Source organism: Paramormyrops kingsleyae, chromosome 11 (assembly GCF_048594095.1).
Source record: "Paramormyrops kingsleyae isolate MSU_618 chromosome 11, PKINGS_0.4, whole genome shotgun sequence".
NCBI classification, from domain to species: domain Eukaryota; kingdom Metazoa; phylum Chordata; class Actinopteri; order Osteoglossiformes; family Mormyridae; genus Paramormyrops; species Paramormyrops kingsleyae.
Window position 1 is genome coordinate 28,892,875 of NC_132807.1, and position 20,849 is coordinate 28,913,723.

The window sequence follows — 20,849 nt, forward strand, 5'->3', positions numbered from 1 at the left end:
AATTGATTAATGAATATTCACACAGGTTCGTTGCAATCATGGTTTTTCATGACACCACAATAGTCCATCATCCACTGGTTAAAGGGCGTCCGTCTGATTTTAACATTCACCAAGTAACGCAAGTGGTTTTTGCATAGGACCCTTGAAAATGAATTGCATCCTGGTAGTCTGTTCTTCATACGCTATATTCCACACCAGGTTGTCTATACTGACTGTATGGCACAATGGGACAGTGTTCTTTATATGCTATATCCCACAGCATGCTATATATCACATTGTGTCTGGTGGGAATGATTTCCATGCTTCCACAAGCAGTCACTTGAATAGCTTTTTCAGATCTCTTTTATAATGTTATAAGCCAATAATGTTTTGACTTTAATCATTGAAACGAAAAAGATTAAATGATTATGTAGATGGACATTATCAACAATAACCAATTAACAAATATACCGCCATAAAGATAGACCAAAATTATTTTTAGATTAAAATTCCACGTTTTATATTGCTCGAAATTGAAAAATAGCATAAAGCCGGATTTAAGTCTCAAGGGCATCATTGTTTTTGCAGACAATCCAGAGCGATGCTTATTGTTGCGGCGGCTGTACAGTGAGGGTTTGCGGGTAACCAATGTCAGTCAGCCTCTTGAAGCTGAATAATGAAGCGGGCCGGGCCAAATGCGTGCGGGTGACTGAGTGGGAGTCGATGGATTGGCTGGGAGACAACGGCGGCGGAGGCGGTGTGTCACAACTGCGCGTACAAGTCGTAGCTGGTGGTAATGTCCGCCTCAGTAATGGGAGTTCGCCGGGATTCGGGGTACTTACTTCTCCTTCTCATTGTGACTCTTCCAGTGTCGTTTTCTCGGGGAAACTGGATTTTGAGGGAGAAACGAGTTAGCTCGAACCCACCTGCCATGGGTAAGAAAGAAAACACTTGCTTTCAGCACCGTTGCATTTTAACGGCGGGGGAGCCTTAATGCAAGCTGGGCAGAGAGACGTTGCGGTTTCTAAATAGAGAAAAAGTTTGGCTGCTTTCGCTCACAGATTTCACTGGCTAGAAATATGTCTTTACTAAATTTAAATACTGACCGCAACTGGAAGAATGCCCCAAACTTGCTTTAGTCTCTAAAACTATTTTGTTAGGCTTACTTTTTATTATAATGAATTTATATTAAAATTAATGTTAAATGGATATTTTATAATGGTTATTTGCCTTCAGTCTTTGCTTTGAAATCCCTGGCAACATGATAAAAGATTAAAGACCGTATTTACTCCTTATTTGCAATGTTCTGATGAGTTCATACATAATTGGTTATGCCCCCACCCCTCTTCCTCCTCCCCAATAACCCCCTACATTCCGTTACCATGGGGATCCCTTCCAGTGGTAAAATAATCGCGCGCCTTCTTTTATTTTAGGGCTGGGACTGAGGAACCATTATCAGATTGTAACGCAGCACAATCGGCTGAGGACACGGGTCACCCCTATGGCTGCAAACATGCAAAAAATGGTTGGTCACCTGCCTTTATTTTCATTCCTTAGATGAAGGAATCTCCGTCTGTCGAGCCAAATATTTGCCAATTAGTGGAAGAAACTTACGCAATACTGCAATTCCATTCCATTTTTTTCTTTTTAAATAGCTTTTGACACTAAGATACCATTTGTAACATGCCTGCCACTTGAAGAATTATGGGTAAATGGTACTGGTGATAGTGGTTAACCTTTCATCATAATTTACCCAAAATATTTGTCCCTGATATCAGGCATATTTAAAAGCATATGTAAGGTAAACAGCCTTAAAACAAGACACGCTTATATGTTCCCCCAGCACCCTAGACCAGGATAAGTGGTTATAAGATGGATGGATGATGGCTGTTTTGTCAAATCTCAATTATTGGTTCTTCACTTAAAATCAGGGGCACAAACAAAGTTAAACTTATAGGCAAATCTGAACTTTCTTTCAGCGCACATGCACTTCTGACCGTGAAAAGTTAGTACGCATAAATATATGTTAAGTTTAAATGAAATTTCAGTAACTTGAGTCAAGCGTAATTATTTAAGGAATTCCAGTCCACTGGGGAGCCAGAGGGTGCTGGATTTTGTTCTGCGTTAATTTTTGCTTGATTACTTTGGTAAAAGTCCATCTCCCGTACAGAATTTCAGGTCTAAATTATTTGAAGGCTGAAAGACAATCCAATCACTAACCTTGGGGCTTGGGGGTGGGGTGGGGGGTCCTGTTCAGTGTGACTGAAAATGCAGGATGATTTAAATACATAAGATGTAAGGGAATCGCTAGGAACTGGATTGGCAAGCACAGCAAGCGTGTGTTAGAATCGTGTGAGTTTAATGTCCACCGTCCTTTTCTGTGTTCTGATGTTATAATCATGGTCGTTTTGTTGTACTTATCTTAAATAAATCTTTACTGAAAGCAGTTGTAATAGTTTACCTTTTTTGTTTTTAGTGGCATTTTATTTATTAGTAAAAAAAGAAGGTGGTCTTTTCTGAAGTGATTTAGCAATTTTAAGTTAAATCAGAGCATTTCCTTTGGTGGAATTTACACCGCTTTGAGACATGTCCAGTTTTTCATCACTCCTGGAAATATTATGGTTCATCGACATGCTAGTATTTAAATTTCCTTAAAATATTTCAAATGATGGAGTTGGTTGTAAGATGTTAGCACTGCCAAAGCAAAGTTGCAGGCTGCACAGAAAGACAGGTTAGTGGTTCAAGTGCTGAAATCTTATTAGTAGCTTAATACATCTGCAGAAATGCAGCCGTGTTTTTTCAGCTTTGGAAATGCTATTTGTGGAAAGAAATCTGGCTGCAGCGGTGACTGTGCGTCTCGAGCGGCATATAAATGATTGGTGGATCAGCGGTGCTGCCAGCAGGGAAACGTGAGATTAAGCGTGCATCCCCTTCATAGCAGAGTGCTGAGTTTCACGTGGACAGAGAATCCGCAATAAGCCGACCCACGGCTTTAATAGGCCAGCCTCCTCACTCAAGGCAGCGCTGAACTTCGGCTGGATCATGGGTGGAGTAAGAATATAAATTCACAGGAAAAGGAGAGTCCATCGCCTGGCCCTGCCTTGCTGGGGGGGTCACCACTCCGGCACCAAAGCAGAAATTATACAGACAATGAGTTACAAAACCACAAAAATGAAATCTTTGAGTTCAGTCATTTAAAATGTGATTGGTCATCAATGATGCATTTTTGGATGAAATTTAATGTCGCATTGAGATGTCTATATTTTTTTGCCAGATTGTTTGCGTTGTTCATTATTATAATGAGTTTTATTGTATGAACAGCTACACTGCATGTATTGTTAATAAGCATCAATTGTTGGGATTATTTCAAGGGCACATTTAGGGCACGTTATCATCCCCGACAGCATCCAACACTGTAAAGTATCAGTGGAGCCAAACAGCTTTCAGCTTTCCTTGATTTTATTGGTATCCACGCGGGGCTGCCCTACTGGGGACGCCTACCTGCTAATTCAAACTACCTGCTTCTCCAAACAGTGAATCATGTGCATGCAACTTAACACGTACGGCACTCAGTCAGGGTCAGACCGGTTCAGTTACTGTGTGGGAAGTCATTTGAATGGCTAAGATGCATGGTCTAAGCATGGTGTGATTGTTGGTGCCAGACATGGTTCCTGTGTCTCAAGAAAAGCCAGTCTGCTGGGATCCTCGCCCAGTACCATACCTGGAGTTTATAGAGAACAGTATGAGCAAAGAACATGCAGTCAGTGCCATTTCTTCGTGCAAAAATATTGCTTGTTTTTTTTTTTTTGTTTGTTTACACAAAAATGTTTTAAGGGCAGAACGATAAACGATTGGTTCAGAGAGATAACCAATCAGATTGTAGGAGTTGGGTCTAAGCAACTAGAGGAGGCGGGAGCAAGACATCTAATTGATTGGTTCCACCTTGTTGCTTGGGCCCACCTCCTCTACAATGTGACTGGTCATCTCTCTGAACCAATCATTTTGTGTTGTGCCCTCAGAACATTTTTGTGTAAGTAAAACTCCCATAAGCAAAAAGATCTTGTTAATCAGAGGAGAATGGCTGTGCAGGACCACCTCAGTACAACAGTGGCATGTAGAAAGGCTTCACTTTACTCTTGAAATATTGGGCCCCATCATTAAGAATACGTTGATGAAAAATCACAGAAAAATGACCTACAAGTCATTAAATGCAAAATGAACCGCAAATCATTAAATGACTTCATGGGCCCGTCTTGTTAAGATGCATTCGACGGACCATGCTTGAAACGTTGAAATGAAATGCCTCCCAACACTGGGTCCTGCTGGGTACGAGCTACGCACACCTAATAAAGTGACCAGTGAGTGTACACTGCCGGCTAAACTTAAATCCAAAAGGCTCCTTGCCAGGCAAGATTTCTGTGCTCCGTGTCAGACCATCACAATTTATACCATGGATCCAAGGGAACAAGAAAAGAAAATGAGCCATAATAGAGTCTATGGAGTTTGTATTTCACTCTGGGAGCTGCTATGAAACTGATAAAATGGGACAATTAGGAGTAACTTCGAAGTGTGCATTAAAGCAAGTGGCCGTGTGGAATCGTTGGCGAGATTAAATGCGTGGTTGAAGTGTTGGCGATGTAAAGCGCTGCAGGCCGTCTGCGTTTGATGATCTTACGCTGACATACACCATGCTCCGCCTGTCTGTAAAACCATTAAGGATATCAGAGTTCTCGCCACATCCCTCCTTTCATGAGATAAAAATGATGGCGTTCATTTAAAAAAAAAAAAAAACAGCTGTCTTTTGACTGATTTCTCTTCTAGCGATTTGTCTCACGGTTCTTACAAAGAGCATGTCAGAGGAAAGGGTGACTTGTGTCCTTTGAATGCTTGGCACTCAAACTTCAAAGGGATGGAGAGACTTGGGTTATTCTTCTGATGTACGCAGAGTTCAATATACAGCGAGGAGCTCTCTTATTGTTCTTAAAAGTGAGACCATGGTGTCACTGTGCAATATATGTGAAGGACAGCATCTCTGCTGACACACTGTCCTTTGTCTGAGCAGGTGTGAGCTCTGGTCCCGACATTTCAGCTATCCCCTTGATGATATTACATATTTTGCCTGTATTACTACAGTAAATATCACGCTGACCGCATCTGTAATGTGTAAATAGTTTAGCAGTGTGATTCAAGCGCCACAAGTCTATAGGGATGCAAGCAAGGAGATGAATGACATGATAATAAGGGAGAAGGTTTCAGACCCAGTGGTGGACGGTTTAAATGCCAACAGAGAGTATTGCCATCAATACCTCAGAATCTGAACTAGCATCTTTAGCAGAAATGCGTAAATGGGTATTAAACATCGCTGGTTTCATTGAACCCGACCCCATTTATTGGACTGAGGAAATATGCTCTGCCTGTAGGCTCTGAGGGTATAGAAGATGCTCTTCTGCTTTACTTGCAGAAGACTTCCTGTCCCTGGTATCAGACAGCTTCCTTTAAACCATACAGGCCAGCCATGTCTAACCAGCCATGTGTCCTGACTCAGTGGTGCCCGTCCCAGGCCTGGTTCCTCTGAGCTGGCAGCTGAAAGCAGCTTCTTAGTTCATTCTCTCATCTCCTGCCGTTTCAGAAATAAAGAGCTGATACTGAACATGAGTACAGCAAACAGATCAAGCTGACCAGTAGATGCATGGCGGCATTCATGTTTTTAATAGGTAAATGTTACCAAGGGAACAGAATCACTTCTTCACCCCCTGGTTAATCACCTTTCCGTCTTTTCATCTCCAGAATGTTGCTGCCACGCTCTCTCTCTCTCTCTCTCTCTCTCTGATCTTCTACTCCTGCATGTATTTTCGCTTTCTTTTATGATGAAAGAATGTGTTTTCTTAAACTATTCTGCTGGTTTTCGTAAAAAGTAATTAGACAATCGATGTTGTAGAACACATTTGCTGCATTGAAAGGCATTCCAATGCCAGTGACATTGCCAAGTTCCCGTGTCCAAATGAAGAGCCATTATTGTCATTGTCATCAGTGGTGATCTTATGTGTATGTTTTAATAATCTCAATAATGCCAGTGTAATATTTTCTTTTGGGCAAACAGGCAAACTGTATATGAACCTTCAGCAATGTTCTGTGTCATTCTTAAGTGAAGTTCAACTTTAGCTTTTAGGGCAGTATGTTGAGTTAAATGGGTGTAATCTTTGCTTTGTGTGTTTGGAATAGGCAGGCTAAAATACCAGGCTTGGAGAGATTTAGGGAGGGGGGTCATTAAATATGAGGGGGGACCTGTCACTGGATGGTTCTGAGAAAGTCCAGGAGAAGCCAGATGAAGTGCTGAGAGCGGGACGGTACGACCAGCCGGCACAACTACAGCGGCCCGACCTGTGACATCACACCGGTGTTGGGCATGAGGACGGAGCAGATTGTCCAGTGTGAACAGGGAGAAAGCCGGAAAGGAGGGCGGCTCACGGTGTCCTCAGGTCACCGGTACCACTGCACGCAGTGCAGTCTGATGACTTGTGTGACTCTCCAGGCATCTCTGCCGACATCCCACTTCCCCTGGAGAATGCTCCGCAAGGGAGTTTGGTGCAGTTCCCCGCCACATTAGTGACGGTTGAAGGGAATTTCCATGGCAACGCGTAGCAGGTCTCTCATGCTCAGTGGTCTCAAAGACACCACGGCGTGGCCAGTCTGGATCGGCAGTGATGGTTCAAGGGTGTCGTCATGTTGACACTTTCTGAACCTTCATTCGCTGCCGCTAGTGTCAGTGTTTGGGTTGGTAGCCTCAGTTTTTCAGCATTCTTGTAAGTCTTAGTTGCTTCATGTTTCTGTTAGTGGGGTTGAGTCATAGCCAGCTGGAATCCTGCCATAATCTTGAGGGCTGCTATGACCGTAGCCGGTGCTGGTTCACACCTCTTGGCCCTGCGGCAGGCCCAGCGAATGCGGTGCTGTGCTGTTGTACGATTCAGATGAGTTAGCGCGTCCTGATCAGCATGTCTCGCACACGTGTACCGCTGGACCCAGTCGCCCGTGACTGATGGAGGGCGGATCCTACCCGCGTTCTGCTTCGTGCGGTCTTCATGCGTGAAGGGTAGCAAAAAAAAAAAAATTTGTTTACATTCTCCGTCACTCTTCTGAGTGCTTCCTTTCGAATCGGCGGCGTTTCATGCGCCAAGGAAAAAAGGCAAAGGTTTAAACAGACTTTCCATTGTTTCACCCTCGTCACGGAAGCGGCCTGCTAATGCATCACTTAGCCGGCGGCTCGCAGTGCGCTCTGCACGGCACAGCCTGGGAAGGCACACCGTCACTGGGGTGCTAATGGTCCGGCTAATCTGATCCTGTATCTCCTCATCGCCCTGGAGATAATTGAAATGCGTTTCTCCTCGGCCCGACCTGCTATCCCAGGCGATGCTCAGCTGCCCACACCCCCGGCCCCCGGCCCGCCCGCGTCTCCATGCTGGGAGCAGCTGCTGTTGGCCCATGTTCTGGTCCTCTTGGCAGGACTAGCAGGTTCCCAGCACCTGAGAGCGAGTTCGCCGGCTATCATCTCGCACTTCTGTCTCCCTGCACATTACCGGCTAATTTGGGCTGAGTCGAATAAAAGTGACATAGGTCACCTGAGGCTTCCAGGGGGCTCTCTGAAGGGAGGGGGGGCTGTTATGCGATAGTGGGATGGCCTGTGTGTCCCGCTCTCCAATGTCAGACACAGACTCGAGCCCTCACTGACTCAGGGATTCTCTGGAGCCAACATTATGCAGCTCTGCTTGCCAGACAGAAATTCCATGGTTTACAGGCATGTGTGGAAATGTTGTGTGGTTTCGTTCCTGACATCCTGACATTTCCTAGTTTCCCACGGACCGGACAGTCACGCTAAGTAGGTCGTACCAGAAAGCTGTGCTCAGGGTCTCCCTGGGTGGCACAAAGGGGCGAGTCTGACACTCAGAGGAGGGAAACAGGCTCCTCGGTGCCGATGCCAGGCCGCGGGACTCTCTGTAAGCGTCCGTCCGCAGCCCCTGTCAGGAGCACCCACCCGTAACGTACTTTGCTGTTTTCTGATTGGGACCCCACCACCCTCCTACCCCCACCCTGTGCCCCCAACCCCTAGGAGTGGAGCGAGAAGCTGGCCCTGCTTGCCCAGGAGAGGGCAGAATCCTGCCACCCAGACCCTGCCCACCGGGACCCAATGCCCAATCACGTGGGCTGGAATGCCCAACGCTCCGCCCCTGGGGCCGCCTCCTTCTCTGAGGTCATTGACTCTTGGTTCCAGGAGGGGCAGGACTACAACTACCTGAGTGGCCAGTGTCAGGAGAACCGCACCTGCAGGCACTATACGCAGGTGATCAGCACCGGCGGCTGCAGCCCTGACCGTCACTGCAGTCGGCACACTGTGCCATGACCGAAATAAAACCCTCCGCCTGTGCCCTCCTGGTTCCCGCAGCTCGTATGGGCCACGTCCAGCCAGGTGGGCTGTGCCCAGTGCCTGTGTGCCAGCGGGTCCTCTCAGTGGGAGCTGTTTGTCTGCGCCTATTCGCCCGGGTGAGAGGCCGCCCTGGACATCAAACACTCCCCAGTCGTCCCATAACTTGCCGTCCAGTTCTGAGGAATGTTCCATTAGCGTTTGGATCTGTGCACTGCATTTTACAGTTATTTAAATAACACTTATTTTATCCAAGACTAGTTTACATTCATAAATTGTTAATTGGCTTTTAGAAGTAATGAATTAAAGTGTGTTTAGAGCGAACTGAAGTTTCAGCCTCCAGAATGTGTGTGGGATTGTCCGCAGTGACCTGTTCTGACAGACTTGGGGTCTGGCTGGTGCTGATGTGACCCGGCATGTCACTGTCCTGTGCGCAGGGGGAACTGGGAGGCCAACGGGATGATGGTGCTGCCCTACAAGGCGGGTTCCTACTGCTCGCTCTGCACCTCCGACATGTCCGGCTGCTTCCGCCTCTGGGATCACGTGGGGGGCCTGTGTGGTGAGCCCCCCCATGCACCCGTGATGGTCTCACACAACGTATTTTTAAAATGCTTTTTTTTATGGGTTTGGATTTTTATGGGTGTGGTAGCCTTGTCACCACACACAGTAATGGCTCCATTAAGTACAAAAGCATGGACTTTGTTTGGAGCGTCATTAGAACTGCGGTGATGAACAATCACGAGAAAATTACATACAAATTATGTAATGTGAACCATAAAACTTTAGCAATAAAAGCTTTAAATCTTTTTTTTTTAGGCATGGCAAACTATACCCAAATATCATTAGCCAAATATTAACACACATCGCAAAGAAGTGTGTTGTTAGGTGAGCAGACTTCCACAATTTAGAGAAAAAAAAAAGTTTTTCAAAAGCAAACAACGCCCTTATGTCCCCCTGTAATCCCCCCCCCCCCTCAGATGCATTCAGTGATTCAAGTGTAAGGATTTTATAAAGATATAAAGTGTGATTTTATCATCACAGACTGTAACAGCTGACGTACCCACAGATATGCTGGGTCCACAGCCCTTTGAAGGGCTGCTGCGTCATGTGACGTTGTTTTTCAGAGACTCCCCGGAATCCCTGTCGCATGAGCTGCGGGCAGAACGGGCAGCTGAACGTGTCCACGTGCCAGTGCCACTGCGCCGCAGGGTTCACTGGGCGCTTCTGCCAGGGTACGAGGCTGTCTGTGCGTCTCTATGTCTGTGTTCTGTACTAATCATAAGCATGCTGTGTAGCAAAAGCAGAGAGCATTTACAGCCGTGAGTGACAGTGTGTCCGTGCCGCTGCGAGTGACAGTGTGTTGTTGCCGCTGCGTGTGACGGTGTGTCCGTGCCGCTGCGTGTGACAGTGTGTCCGTGCCGCTGTGTCAGAGTATGATGATGCTCGTCTGTACGTTTTCTGTATGTCTGCTGTATTCCAGTTCGTCAGTGCTGCACTGTCTGCTTTGTCTCTGATGATAGTTTGTCTGTGCTGCGGTGTCTGTTCACTCTCCAGTGATGGCCTGTCTGTGCTGCAGTGTTTTAGTCTCTGATGCTGGTGTGGCATTGGTTCAGTGTGTAATGGCATGTGTTTGTGCCGCAGTGCGGTGCAGCGTGCAGTGCGTACACGGCCGATACAAGGAGGAGGAGTGTTCCTGTGTCTGTGATGTGGGCTACGGAGGAGCAGAGTGTGCAGGTGACAGGCGGGCCGGGGCCGCGGGCCGGGGGCGGGGGGGGGTACCTTGTTTCCTGGAAGTCCCACTATCAGGCACACAGTGGTGCATGTTGTGCTGCACCCACTCAGCCTCCAGAGGCTACACCCCATGTTTTTTTTGCCTCGGTGGTGCCGTCTGATGCTGCTTCCCGACCAGAGAAGCTCCAGTTTCCGTTCCACAGCTGTGGGGTGCGTATCGACGGAGACTGCTTCATGGTCTCCCCGGAAACAGACACCTACTATGGGGCCAAAATCCGCTGCCAGGTGAGGCTCTGGCCAGGGAAGGTCCCCCCCCACCCCCGTCAGAATGGTACAGTCGTCTCAGGGTCTTTTATCCCAGTAAAAAGGGCCATTTAAGCAGTTACTTAGCTACTTGTCAGAGTGATTCGCATTTACTGAGGCTTTTCACTCAGTATCGGTGGCTGGGAGATTAATCACACATTTTCCCGCCGCATTATCACACTATAATCTGGTTTTCTGCATTATCTACCAGTCGAGCGCCAGATATTCTGCTTCAGAGGCATAACCTGGGACTCAGGGATAACGGCGCATTGAGCCAACAGGGCCGTGCCTACATTTTGTTCCGGTAAAATCTGGAACTTCTCAGATAATCACAGCACTGTAACTCATTGTACCTAAAAATGCAAGTTGCTTTACAGAAAAAAAACATTTAGTGGATGTACAAAATGAATTATCCATCCATCCATCCATCCATCCAGTTCCTTATCTTGTACAAGATCACAGGGGTGGGCCCAAGCATTAAAGGACATTAATATTTATTGGTACAAGGAACTAATTGGGGTTTTATGTAAAGTGCAGGCACAAATGGAAAATGTCTGGCATCCTGTAGGATGTATGACAGAAGGTGTGTGTGGTGTTTGTTCCTTGTTTCTGCATTTAAAGGGGCTGTACAGAGCAATAATCACATGCATGAACGGTGCAGCTAATTAGTTTTGGTTAAGATTTGGCAGCTTAACCTGGTTTAGCCAGAATAATGTGCCTCAGCTTCACTTGTACTGCATTACACAGACCGTTGTAAAGATTACATGTTAGCCGAGTAACTGAGGAGCAAGCACATCAGTGAGCTCTTCTTGGCAGCGAGCAGTAGGTCTGATAAGATGTTTGTCTGTGAGGGAAGTGGAGGGGGAAGCTGAAGGATAGGGTGTTCCTCTGGATCTCCGGTGCCCCACAGGAGAAAGGAGGAATTCTGGCTCAGATCCATAACCAGAAGGTTCAGGACATCTTGGCGTTCTACCTCAGCCAGCTGGAGACCACTAACGAGGTCACTGACATGGACTTTGAGACACGCAACTTCTGGATTGGTGAGAGCCCCCTCCGAACCCCCCAACCACCAAGACCCCTGTGCCTGCTGTCAGCTCTTCTCTGTCACTAAAAGGTGGGGTTCCTATAGGCGTGTCCACCAATGTTTCTCCTGCAGGTCTGACCTATAAGACGTCCAAGGATTCATTCCGCTGGGACTCTGGAGAGCAGCCGACTTTCACCAGCTTTGCCTTTGGGCAGCCAGACAACCTAGGGTGAGTCTGGGGTGGTCTGGCCACTTATAGGAGGTTACATAGCAACTACAGGAGGCGGGACCAACTAATCAGATGTCTTGGTTTTGCTTCCTCTAGTCACTTAGACCCACCTCCTCTACAATCTGATTGGTTATCTCTCTGAAGATAACCAATCAATCCTTCTGCCCTCAGAATATTTTTGTTTGAGTAAAATTCCCACAAACTCTGGGCCCCCACTTTCCTTTCTGTGACAGCCCTTTTATGCAGCTCCTTTTCAATGAATATGATTGGTTCCATGCTTTCATGGACTTTAAAAGCTGCATCTTTTATTTTTGCCTTATTTATATGATCTGGCATTAATCACATGTTAGTACCATAACCTGGTCAGGGAACAGTTTACTGCATAGTCAAAGAAAACATTGCCTTTGTTTCAGTACAGTTTCCTTGTTTCACCACTTGGTGTCTCCCTTTCACCCTTTGGGTGCAGTTTTGGGAACTGCGTCGAGATGCAAGCTTCTAGCGCTTTCAACTGGAACGACCAGCGCTGTAAAACACGCAACAGATACATCTGCCAGTTTGGTGAGCCTCCCATTCTGCTCCCTCTTCCCCTGTCAAGGGCAATGCAGCAAGAGCCTGCAGGGTAGAGTAATTTGCTTTATTCTCAATCTTGCCAAATAAGTAATAGCCAGAGTGCCTGTGCATCTCTGCCACATCCACACGGTAAGCAGACTGCCAAACAGCTATGCAGGAACCAACAACAATGTACACATATAGCAATATTTATTTAATTGTATAAATATTTGGTCTAAGACTATTTGCTTCACATGAATCCCAGCGAACCCACCATCAAATTCATGTGTAAAATACAAGGGAGAAGAGGTGGAAACTTCAGGTTCTGAAAGTACAAATCCACACCAAGATTTTGTTTCAGCCAGCCAGTTGAATGCTCTATGATTGTGAGTCTTTATACTCACAGGTTGGTTGAAACAAAATCTTGGTGTGGATTTGTACCTTCTGAACCTGAACTTTCTCTCCTCCGTTAGTGGTGTATGCATTTTCTGTACAATGCCCACAGTTGAAAAGGCTGATTTCCATCTAGCTACACATCCATCCATCTTCGCTTATTTGGTATCTTTCCATAAAAGTATAAAGGTCCACTCTAGATTTCCAATTAACACACTCGGGCCACATAAGACCTGGATGTTACTATCTCTAATACAAAAGTCAGACATGAACATGCAGCCAGTCTATTTGCACAAATGTTAGACTGACCCTGATGGAGCCCACAGTACAGTAAGGACTTCTCCCATGTAGTTATATTGCTCAACAAAACTCATATGCCTGCAAGGGCAATTGATGAGAGTATAGCATTGCTATCTGCTGAAGCTATTTTATCACACCCATTTTTGAAAAAGCAGAAACACTTTAGACATGCCCCTAAACTTTAAACAAACTCTGAGGACTTTGGCAACCTTCACTTTTAATCAGCGACACTCGTGCCTTTTGTGATCAATAGCCATCAGTTCCTCATGATGACAGATCACATTTAAATACAACTTGTAAACACCTATGTGTTGGATGTCACAGTGGAAATGAAGAAGAATGTGGGGTGCTGTGGCTCGTGTTGTGGCGGGTGATACATTGATCTCAAAGAGCATATTAATGCAAGTTGTGCTGTTGGGTGACATCTTCGGAGTTTGTTCTTTAAAGCCTGTATATCGCCCTGAACCTTCTGACAGAAACAATTTATTTCTGTTGAGGAACAGAGATCATAAAACCCGATTTCACCTGCTGCAGTTCAGAACTGCTTCCCTGTGCAAGCCCGTAAAAACGCAACTTGAGGGAGCAACAAACAGAACACCAAACAAACAAACACAACGTTGGGCAGCAATAAATAGAACACCAAACAGATACAATGTTAGGGTTCAACAAACATACACTGCATTAGGGACCAACAAACAGAACACTGAACAAACAAACACAATGCTAGGGACCAACAAACACAACCCCAGACAAACAAACAAACAAACAACCATAGGGACTAATACACAGAACACTAAACAAACAAACACAACGTTTGGGACCAACAAACATAACATAGCGAGCAAACATATACAACATGATGAACCAATGGACATAGCATGGAGAATTAACCAGCACGATGTGGAACAAAACTGTCATGAGTAACAAACCAACGCAAGACGATGGTCCAATAAACACACTATAAGGACTAAATAGACAGAATATGGGGACAGCAACAAACAAACAAGATGAATAAACAAGCACAACATGAGAATATCATCTCGGTTACCTCTAGGCACACCAACGTTCTCCTGCAGTCCATAGAAATACAATTGCCTTCCATGCTGCTTGTAATACCGCTGAACTGTCATAAGAACATAAGAAATTTAGGAGGCCATTCGGCCCATCAAGCTCATTTGGGGAGAACTTAACTAATAGCTCAAAGTCGTTAAAATCTTATCTAGCTCTGATTTAAAGGAACCCAAGGTCGATCTTAGCTTGCACTACACTAACAGGAAGACTATACTCTAACTACACGGTGTGTAAAGAAGTGTTTTCTCTGTCTGTGTGTATGAGTCCTGCAATGGAATGGAATTCCATCCAGGCGCCTCAACAATACATTCAATAAGTGGCTGGAAGAGGTTGGATGTATATGGGATGTATATGGGATGTATATGGGATTTTTTATGGGATGTCTGTTTGTGTGTGCAGCTTGGGCTCAGTTGTATGTGTCTGCATGTGTTGGGAATTGGTTATGAGTGTTGTGTTAATGTGTAAAGGGGTTTTTATTAGGGGGAGGGTACCTTATGTGCCTGTAACTAACTCCATTTGTGCTGATTGTTCCAGTGCAGTTATGTATAATGACTGTAATTGTGATTATTGCTCTGTGCAGCCCCTTGACTTTCTTAAAGTGGGCGGACATACAGGGAGAAAACCGCACACATTCTGTACATTTCGGCTGCTTGACTGGTTCCCAGGCATCCATATTGGTCTGACAGATTATATTTAGGGGAACAAGTAGATTGCCTGTCCTGGGATGCGCATATTAATCATATCTCTACGCCTCAGTCACTCTTCCAAACTGACGTAGCCTAAAAAAAACCCCAGCGGCTGCATCTTTAAAAACAAGCCCTGCATTATAATAACGTTCCTTATTTATGTAACAAAGCCTTTCAAAGTGAAATGCCAGCAGGGTGTCATCTTTACAACGCGCATTAAGCTGCCAGTGCCGTGGAGAGAGTGAAGAACGTTCCGGTAAACTCCGCTGTCCTGAAATGTGCAGCTTCTATTGCTGCCGCTGCTTGCTAACATACAACAACAGTTAGATCACGTTTAAACAAAAACAGCATAATAAGTCAAACCAAGGTATACGACCTTGCTGGTGTAACATCAACAAGCCTATACCTCTAAACATAAATGCTACATGGCCCAAAGAATGCGGCACCCATACAGTCTTATGCCTGATAATGATGTTTCGGTCATCGACAGACGATATTTACAACGGTGGTCCCATAAAATGATGCTGTTACGGTGCTGAAAAATTCTTATAACTTAGTAACATCGTAGCCATTGTAACGTCATAGTGCTACACTTTTGTCATGTGTTTGTGGTGATGCTGGTGTAAGCAAACCCACTGTCTGCCAGTCGTAAAAGTATAGTACGTGATTATGTACAGTACATAATACATGACGATTATAAAGAATGATGTTACCAGTTTATGTATTTACAATACTGTATTTTTTATCATTCTTTTAGAGTATACTCATTCTACTTACAAAGAAATGCGTACTGCAGCCTAGGTGTGTAGTAGGGTGTACCATCGTGGTTTGAGTAAGTACTCTATGATGTTCGCACAGCAACAAAATCTCTGCATTGCTCAGAGCATATCCCCATCATTAAGGGACACACGACTGTGTTAATTAGAGGAACTGGTTAATTTGGCTACACCCATCGCTGGCGCAGGGATGCATTCTCCAGCAACAAAAAATATTTCAGTCCAGTGGATGGTCGTACAGGAAAGGTGAGCGCCTTCCAACTTGGCAATTCACCAAATGTCTGTGCTGCTATAGCTGGAAGTGGAGTGATTGTGAAGTGGAATCATCTGGGAGATAGTTCAGTGGCCACACAAACTCATAGAAATAGACCCAATAACCCAACATCAATACCTATACGAAATGGCCACAAATTCCACCCTCAATGTTTCAGCGTTCGCAGAAGTTGAAAAGTTATTACTGTATAGCAACAGAGACGCCCCAGCTTCATATCAAAACCCTGGGCTTCAGAGAGCAGAACCAGCTGGTGGCCACATACTTTTGGCCATACATTAATCAGCCATAACATTAAAACCTCGGACAGCTGAAGTGAACAACATCTTGTTACAGTGGCACCTGTCAAAGGTGCCATTATATTTTAGGCATGTGCACAGTCTGTACTTGAAGTTGATGTGTTGGAAGCAGGAAAAATGGGCAGGCGTAAGGATCTGAGCGACTTTGACAAGGGCCAAATTGCAGTGGCTAGACGACTGGGTCAGAACATCTGCAAAATGGCAGGTCTTGTGGGGAGTTCCTGGTATGCAGTGGTCAGTACCGACCAAAAGTGGTCAAAGAAAGGCTACCTGGTGAACCAGCAACGGGGTCATGGGTGCCCAAGTCTCACTGGTGCGTGTGGGGAGCAAAGGCTGGCCCATTTGGTCTGACCCACCGGAGGGCTACTGTAGCACAAATTGCTGAAAAAGTAAATGCTGGCTATGATAGAAAGGTGTCAGAACACACAGTGCATTGCAGCTTGCTGCGTATGGAGCTGCATAACCACAACGGTCAGAGTTCCCATGCTGACCATTGCCCATGCTGACCATTGCCCATGCTGACCCCTGTCCACTGCTGAAAGCGCCTACAATGGGCATGTGTGACTGGGCCATGGAGCAATAAAAGATGGAGGTCTGGTCTGATGAGTCACGCTTCCTGTTACATCATGTGGACGGCCGGGTGCGTGTGTGTCATTTACCTGGGGAAGAGATGGTACCAGGATACACTACGGGAAGAAGGCAAGCCGGCGGAGGCAGTGTGAGGCTCTGGGCAATGTGAAGAAGAATTCAAGGTGTTGACTTGGCCTCCAAAGTCCCCAGATCTCACTCTGCTTGAGCAGCTGTTAGATGTGCTGAACAAACAAGTCCGACCCATGGAGGCCCCATCTCACATCTTGTAGGACCTAAAAGATCTGCTGCTGACGTCTTAGTGCTAGATACCACAGGACACCTTCAGAGGTCTTGTAGAGTCCATGGCTCAATGGGCCAGAGCTGTTTTGGTGGCACCTACACAAAATTTAAGCAGGTGGTTTTAATATTATGGCTGATCAGTGTATAGTATATCTGCAGATCAAGAGATTAGCCACAAAAAAAATTGCTGTTAATGTCACAGTAGAACATGTGATAGAATCAAACCAGTTAATATTCTGCAACAAATATATCATGTATCCCAATACAATACAATATTCTCTTCATGTACCAGCAGTTTGTGATGAACCAATCTTGATGATTTTCTTCCTGATTGGCACCTCACAGACCCTCAGGGAAGATGAACCTTTGATACTGAGCCTTCTCGATGATGCGTGTCGGATTTCCCTGAGCCTTTGCTCTCCCTCTCAGTTGTGCCATCACATATTTAAAAAGTTTGACTCCATACGCTTCTGTGTGTTCCCAGGTCCGGAGCACATAGCCCTCTGGAACTCTGCTCGCTGAGGACAGTCCCTACTGGAACCAAACCTTTCTGAGCCCCCCCCCCACTCCGTGGACATGCTGACTATTCATCACCCACCCCTACGGCCACATGCTTAATCTATATTTTTGTAGTCTTTCTTGCATTAGTGACTCGCTGTTGGGACGCACGTCGCTCCACAGCACCCTCTGTTTGCAGGCTGTGCTACACACTTCATTTTTTTCTGTTACCTGTAGACCTCTGTGAAGAGGACATGCCTCTTTCCGCTGATATGTGCTCAGCACCTGTGTCTCCCTCTCTCACACCAGCCTGTGTCTTCGCGCCTGCCTCTTCATGGCCTTAATCTGTACTGACCTGGTTCTCACAGAGACACTCTACAATGCCCTTCCACCTCACAAACCATGCTGCCACATCTTCTGGGCCCTGAACCCCCTCTGTGGGCTGCAGCTCCCCCAAACCAGTCTTTGGTAAACAGATACCCACCCCCCACCAATGGGGCTTGAGAATGTGGGGGCTTCCTCTCCTCAGCCTGAAGGATCCGTCCCCCTTTCTGCCACCTCTGTGTTCCTGAGCTCAGTTTTATCCAGCAGGCGACAGCTTAGGTGTAGAGCTGGCTGTCAACATCACCGTTCTGTGTGCGATGACCTGCTGAGTCACAATATGCCGTCTTACGCGTTACTCATGCCGGTAAGAGGTGAGCAGGTAGGTCAGCCAAGGCAGCTGCTGATTGCTGTCGCATAGATTAAATGTACTTATGACCGGCTCTTTTAGTTAACTTATGTTTTATTTTGTGCACCGAATGTATGCTGTGATTACTGTTTTACTCATTCATAAAACAATTTCAATAAATTTTAGAATAATACCTGTACTTGTCTTTTTCCATGCATGTCTACAAGTGGGTGTATGTGTATGTGTGTGTGTGTCTGTGTGTATGTATGTCTGTGTGTGTCTGTGTGTATGTATGTCTGTGTGTGTGTATGTGTATGTCTGTCTGTGTGTGTCTGTGTGCGTGTGTGTATGTATGTGTATGTCTGTCTGTGTGTGTGTGTCTGTGTATGTCTGTGTATGTGTGTGTCTGTGTGTATGTCTGTGTGTGTGTGTGCGCGTGTGTGTGTGGATCAGATATACACTGCACTCTGGGGACCAAGTATCTCCACAATGTCATAAAAAACTTATTTTGATGTTGTAGGGACCATTTTTTCGGTCCCCACAAGGGGAATTGCAATTTTATAAAAATCTGCAATCAAAAAATTTAAAAAGCCAAAAGTCTTGTATTTTGCTTGGTTACTTATAGTTAAGGTTAGGTCTTGGTTGGAGTTAAGGTTTTCATTGTTGTGGTTATAGAAATGAATGGATGGTCCCCACAAAGATATGAGTACAGGTCTGTGTGTGTGTGTGCGTGTGCGTGTGTGTGTGTGTGTGTGCATTCTGGGCCACCAGAGCAATGGGAGTGGTCATCACCAACATTAGGCTTAGATTTCGGCTGTGCTGGAGACCCAGGAAGTAGCCAATATTACCCAGGGGATGCTCAGAATCAGACTTGTAACTAGGGATTAGCATAACGCAGGAGGCGGGGCTGTTAAATGTCAGTGTGGCAGCGCAGACCAGTTAGCGCTGATTTAGACGAGGACAGGTGTGTCTCGTCTTCATGGGCCCTGCCGAGTCCATCTGGCGTCGTTTTCCGGGAATGGATTCTAAGCTGGGCATTTCCATTGTGATTTCTCAGAGAGAGAGAAAATGGGTTTTTCAACAAACGCTGCAGAAATCTTTGTGTTTTTCACGGTGCTGCTGTAAGCCGGTGATAATAGACAATAGCACAATTTGGATGATTTTGCACCCCCGAATCAATTACACTTCTTCTTCGGTAATCTCTCCCCCCCACCCCATTTCAGCTGTCTCAATAAATCCTTATCACCACCTTTGAGTTAGTTTTCCAAATAACAAATGACTGAAGATTATACTCCAGCTAGAACTGCTTTGTATTGGCCAGTCAGCTGTATTTTCTGAGGTATTATTTGGCAAAGCAAATCCCCAAATTCTCAGATCTTCAGACTGTGCAACCTTCCTTATTCTCTCACTTCTTGTCCCTCCACCTCTTCCAGCCTCTCCCCCACATAGTGATTAAGTTAATCAGATAAACATGTCACCATTAAAATTTGGGCACAGTTGTATGAAATTCTTAGAAAATACTATTTTATTCTGTCTATAAAGAGGGGGCATAGCAAATTTTGTGTGTGTGTGTGGGGGGGGGGCATCCAGAAAACCCCCCCCCCCACCATAAAACCCTGCTGGGTATGTGATTGATACCCTGGCTAGTGATTTTAAAAGCATCGTTATGAACCATCACCACAACATGTCAGTGGTAAACAGTGAGGAACCAAGTGGCCCACCCCATGTTCTCTGTGGGACTGGACCCCATGTTCTCTGTGGGACTGGGTAGGAAAATCAATAGGTTTCATTTATGAAGAGTAATCTGTTACACCGTGGCACAAACGTTATCGATTCTGCAGTAAATACCGAAAAGCATTAAAAGTGAAAGTCACTAAAACAGTAAAAGTCACTAAATAGCCCAAACATCTCTGGCTGGAGACCCATGAACGTGATTTATACTGTGTCTCAGTTCCAGCGTGACACAACACGCATCAAAAAAACATCTAGATGTGTCTGTTCCCACAGGTAACTGTGAGCTGTTGGAGCTCTGATTTAACCCTGAGCTGCTGGAATGTGTGTGATCGTCCTTTCTGTCCACTGACCTGTGCTTTAAATGTAGATAATATATGTATCTTACAAATGTATACAAGCAGCAGCCTGAGTGCTCCTCAAGCCCAAAATTGCAGCCCAATTCTTGGCACCTGAGTCAAGGAAACTTTGGTCACCAACATGCAATAACACAATATATTTTAGTGTTTGGCAGACCAAGACATTGTGATGGCAGCAGGTGACAAGGAGGCTTCTTTTAACGAGGAAAGAATGTCCTTTTATTAAGCTCTAGAAAGACTAATGCACGTACCAAACAAAACGTAAAGGGACAAACATAAGGAGGTCTGATATCGGACACTAAAGCACACACACTTTGGGTAGTTTACACAGTAAGTAGAGACCTGCGAGGATTTGACAGGGTTCACGCAAGACTCAGGCGAGGGCACGCATGATAATCGGTAACACAGCAAGTATTAATATCACACATAGGGGCTATTTACAAACATTTCCCAGCATGCTTTACACTCTTACTGGGTTCCGCTATGTGTAGCCATTCTGCTGGCATGACAATATAATTAGCCCCTTTGTTTACGTGCAAACAAAGCACTTTGTGTCCAGTGCGAAGGTGTTTACCTTTATCTGGAGGCAGGAGGTCACAGGGGGTCAGGTGGTTGGGTCTGGGAAGGCGGGACAAGTGGAAGGGCAAATGAACTCAAAGCAGCTGCACATATGCGTGTGTATGTGCACCACAGG

At 45.6% G+C, this 20,849-nt stretch overlaps 1 protein-coding gene across 1 annotated transcript; it reads left to right on the top strand.

The window, feature by feature from the left end:
- The first annotated feature begins 692 nt into the window (after positions 1-692).
- LOC111832760 (C-type lectin domain family 18 member A-like) lies at positions 693-18,258 on the top strand. Its single transcript, XM_023790445.2, has 12 exons — positions 693-914; positions 1,413-1,504; positions 8,084-8,314; positions 8,417-8,514; positions 8,833-8,954; positions 9,520-9,627; positions 10,037-10,129; positions 10,305-10,411; positions 11,340-11,469; positions 11,586-11,682; positions 12,149-12,240; positions 17,382-18,258. The coding sequence occupies exons 1-12, from the start codon at positions 776-778 to the stop codon at positions 17,417-17,419; spliced, it is 1,347 nt and encodes a 448-aa protein (XP_023646213.1). The 5' UTR covers positions 693-775; the 3' UTR covers positions 17,420-18,258.
- Positions 18,259-20,849: the final 2,591 nt, after the last annotated feature.

What these genes read in the sequence shown, in the direction of transcription:
- LOC111832760 (XM_023790445.2), top strand. Translation starts at nt 776, where the DNA reads ATGTCCGCCTCAGTAATGGGAGTTCGCCGGGATTCGGGGTACTTACTT. An exon ending in CGGAGGAGCAGAGTGTGCAG is followed by an intron (nt 10,130 to 10,304) that starts GTGACAGGCGGG and finishes CTTCCCGACCAG; the next exon opens with AGAAGCTCCAGTTTCCGTTC. An exon ending in GACACGCAACTTCTGGATTG is followed by an intron (nt 11,470 to 11,585) that starts GTGAGAGCCCCC and finishes TTTCTCCTGCAG; the next exon opens with GTCTGACCTATAAGACGTCC.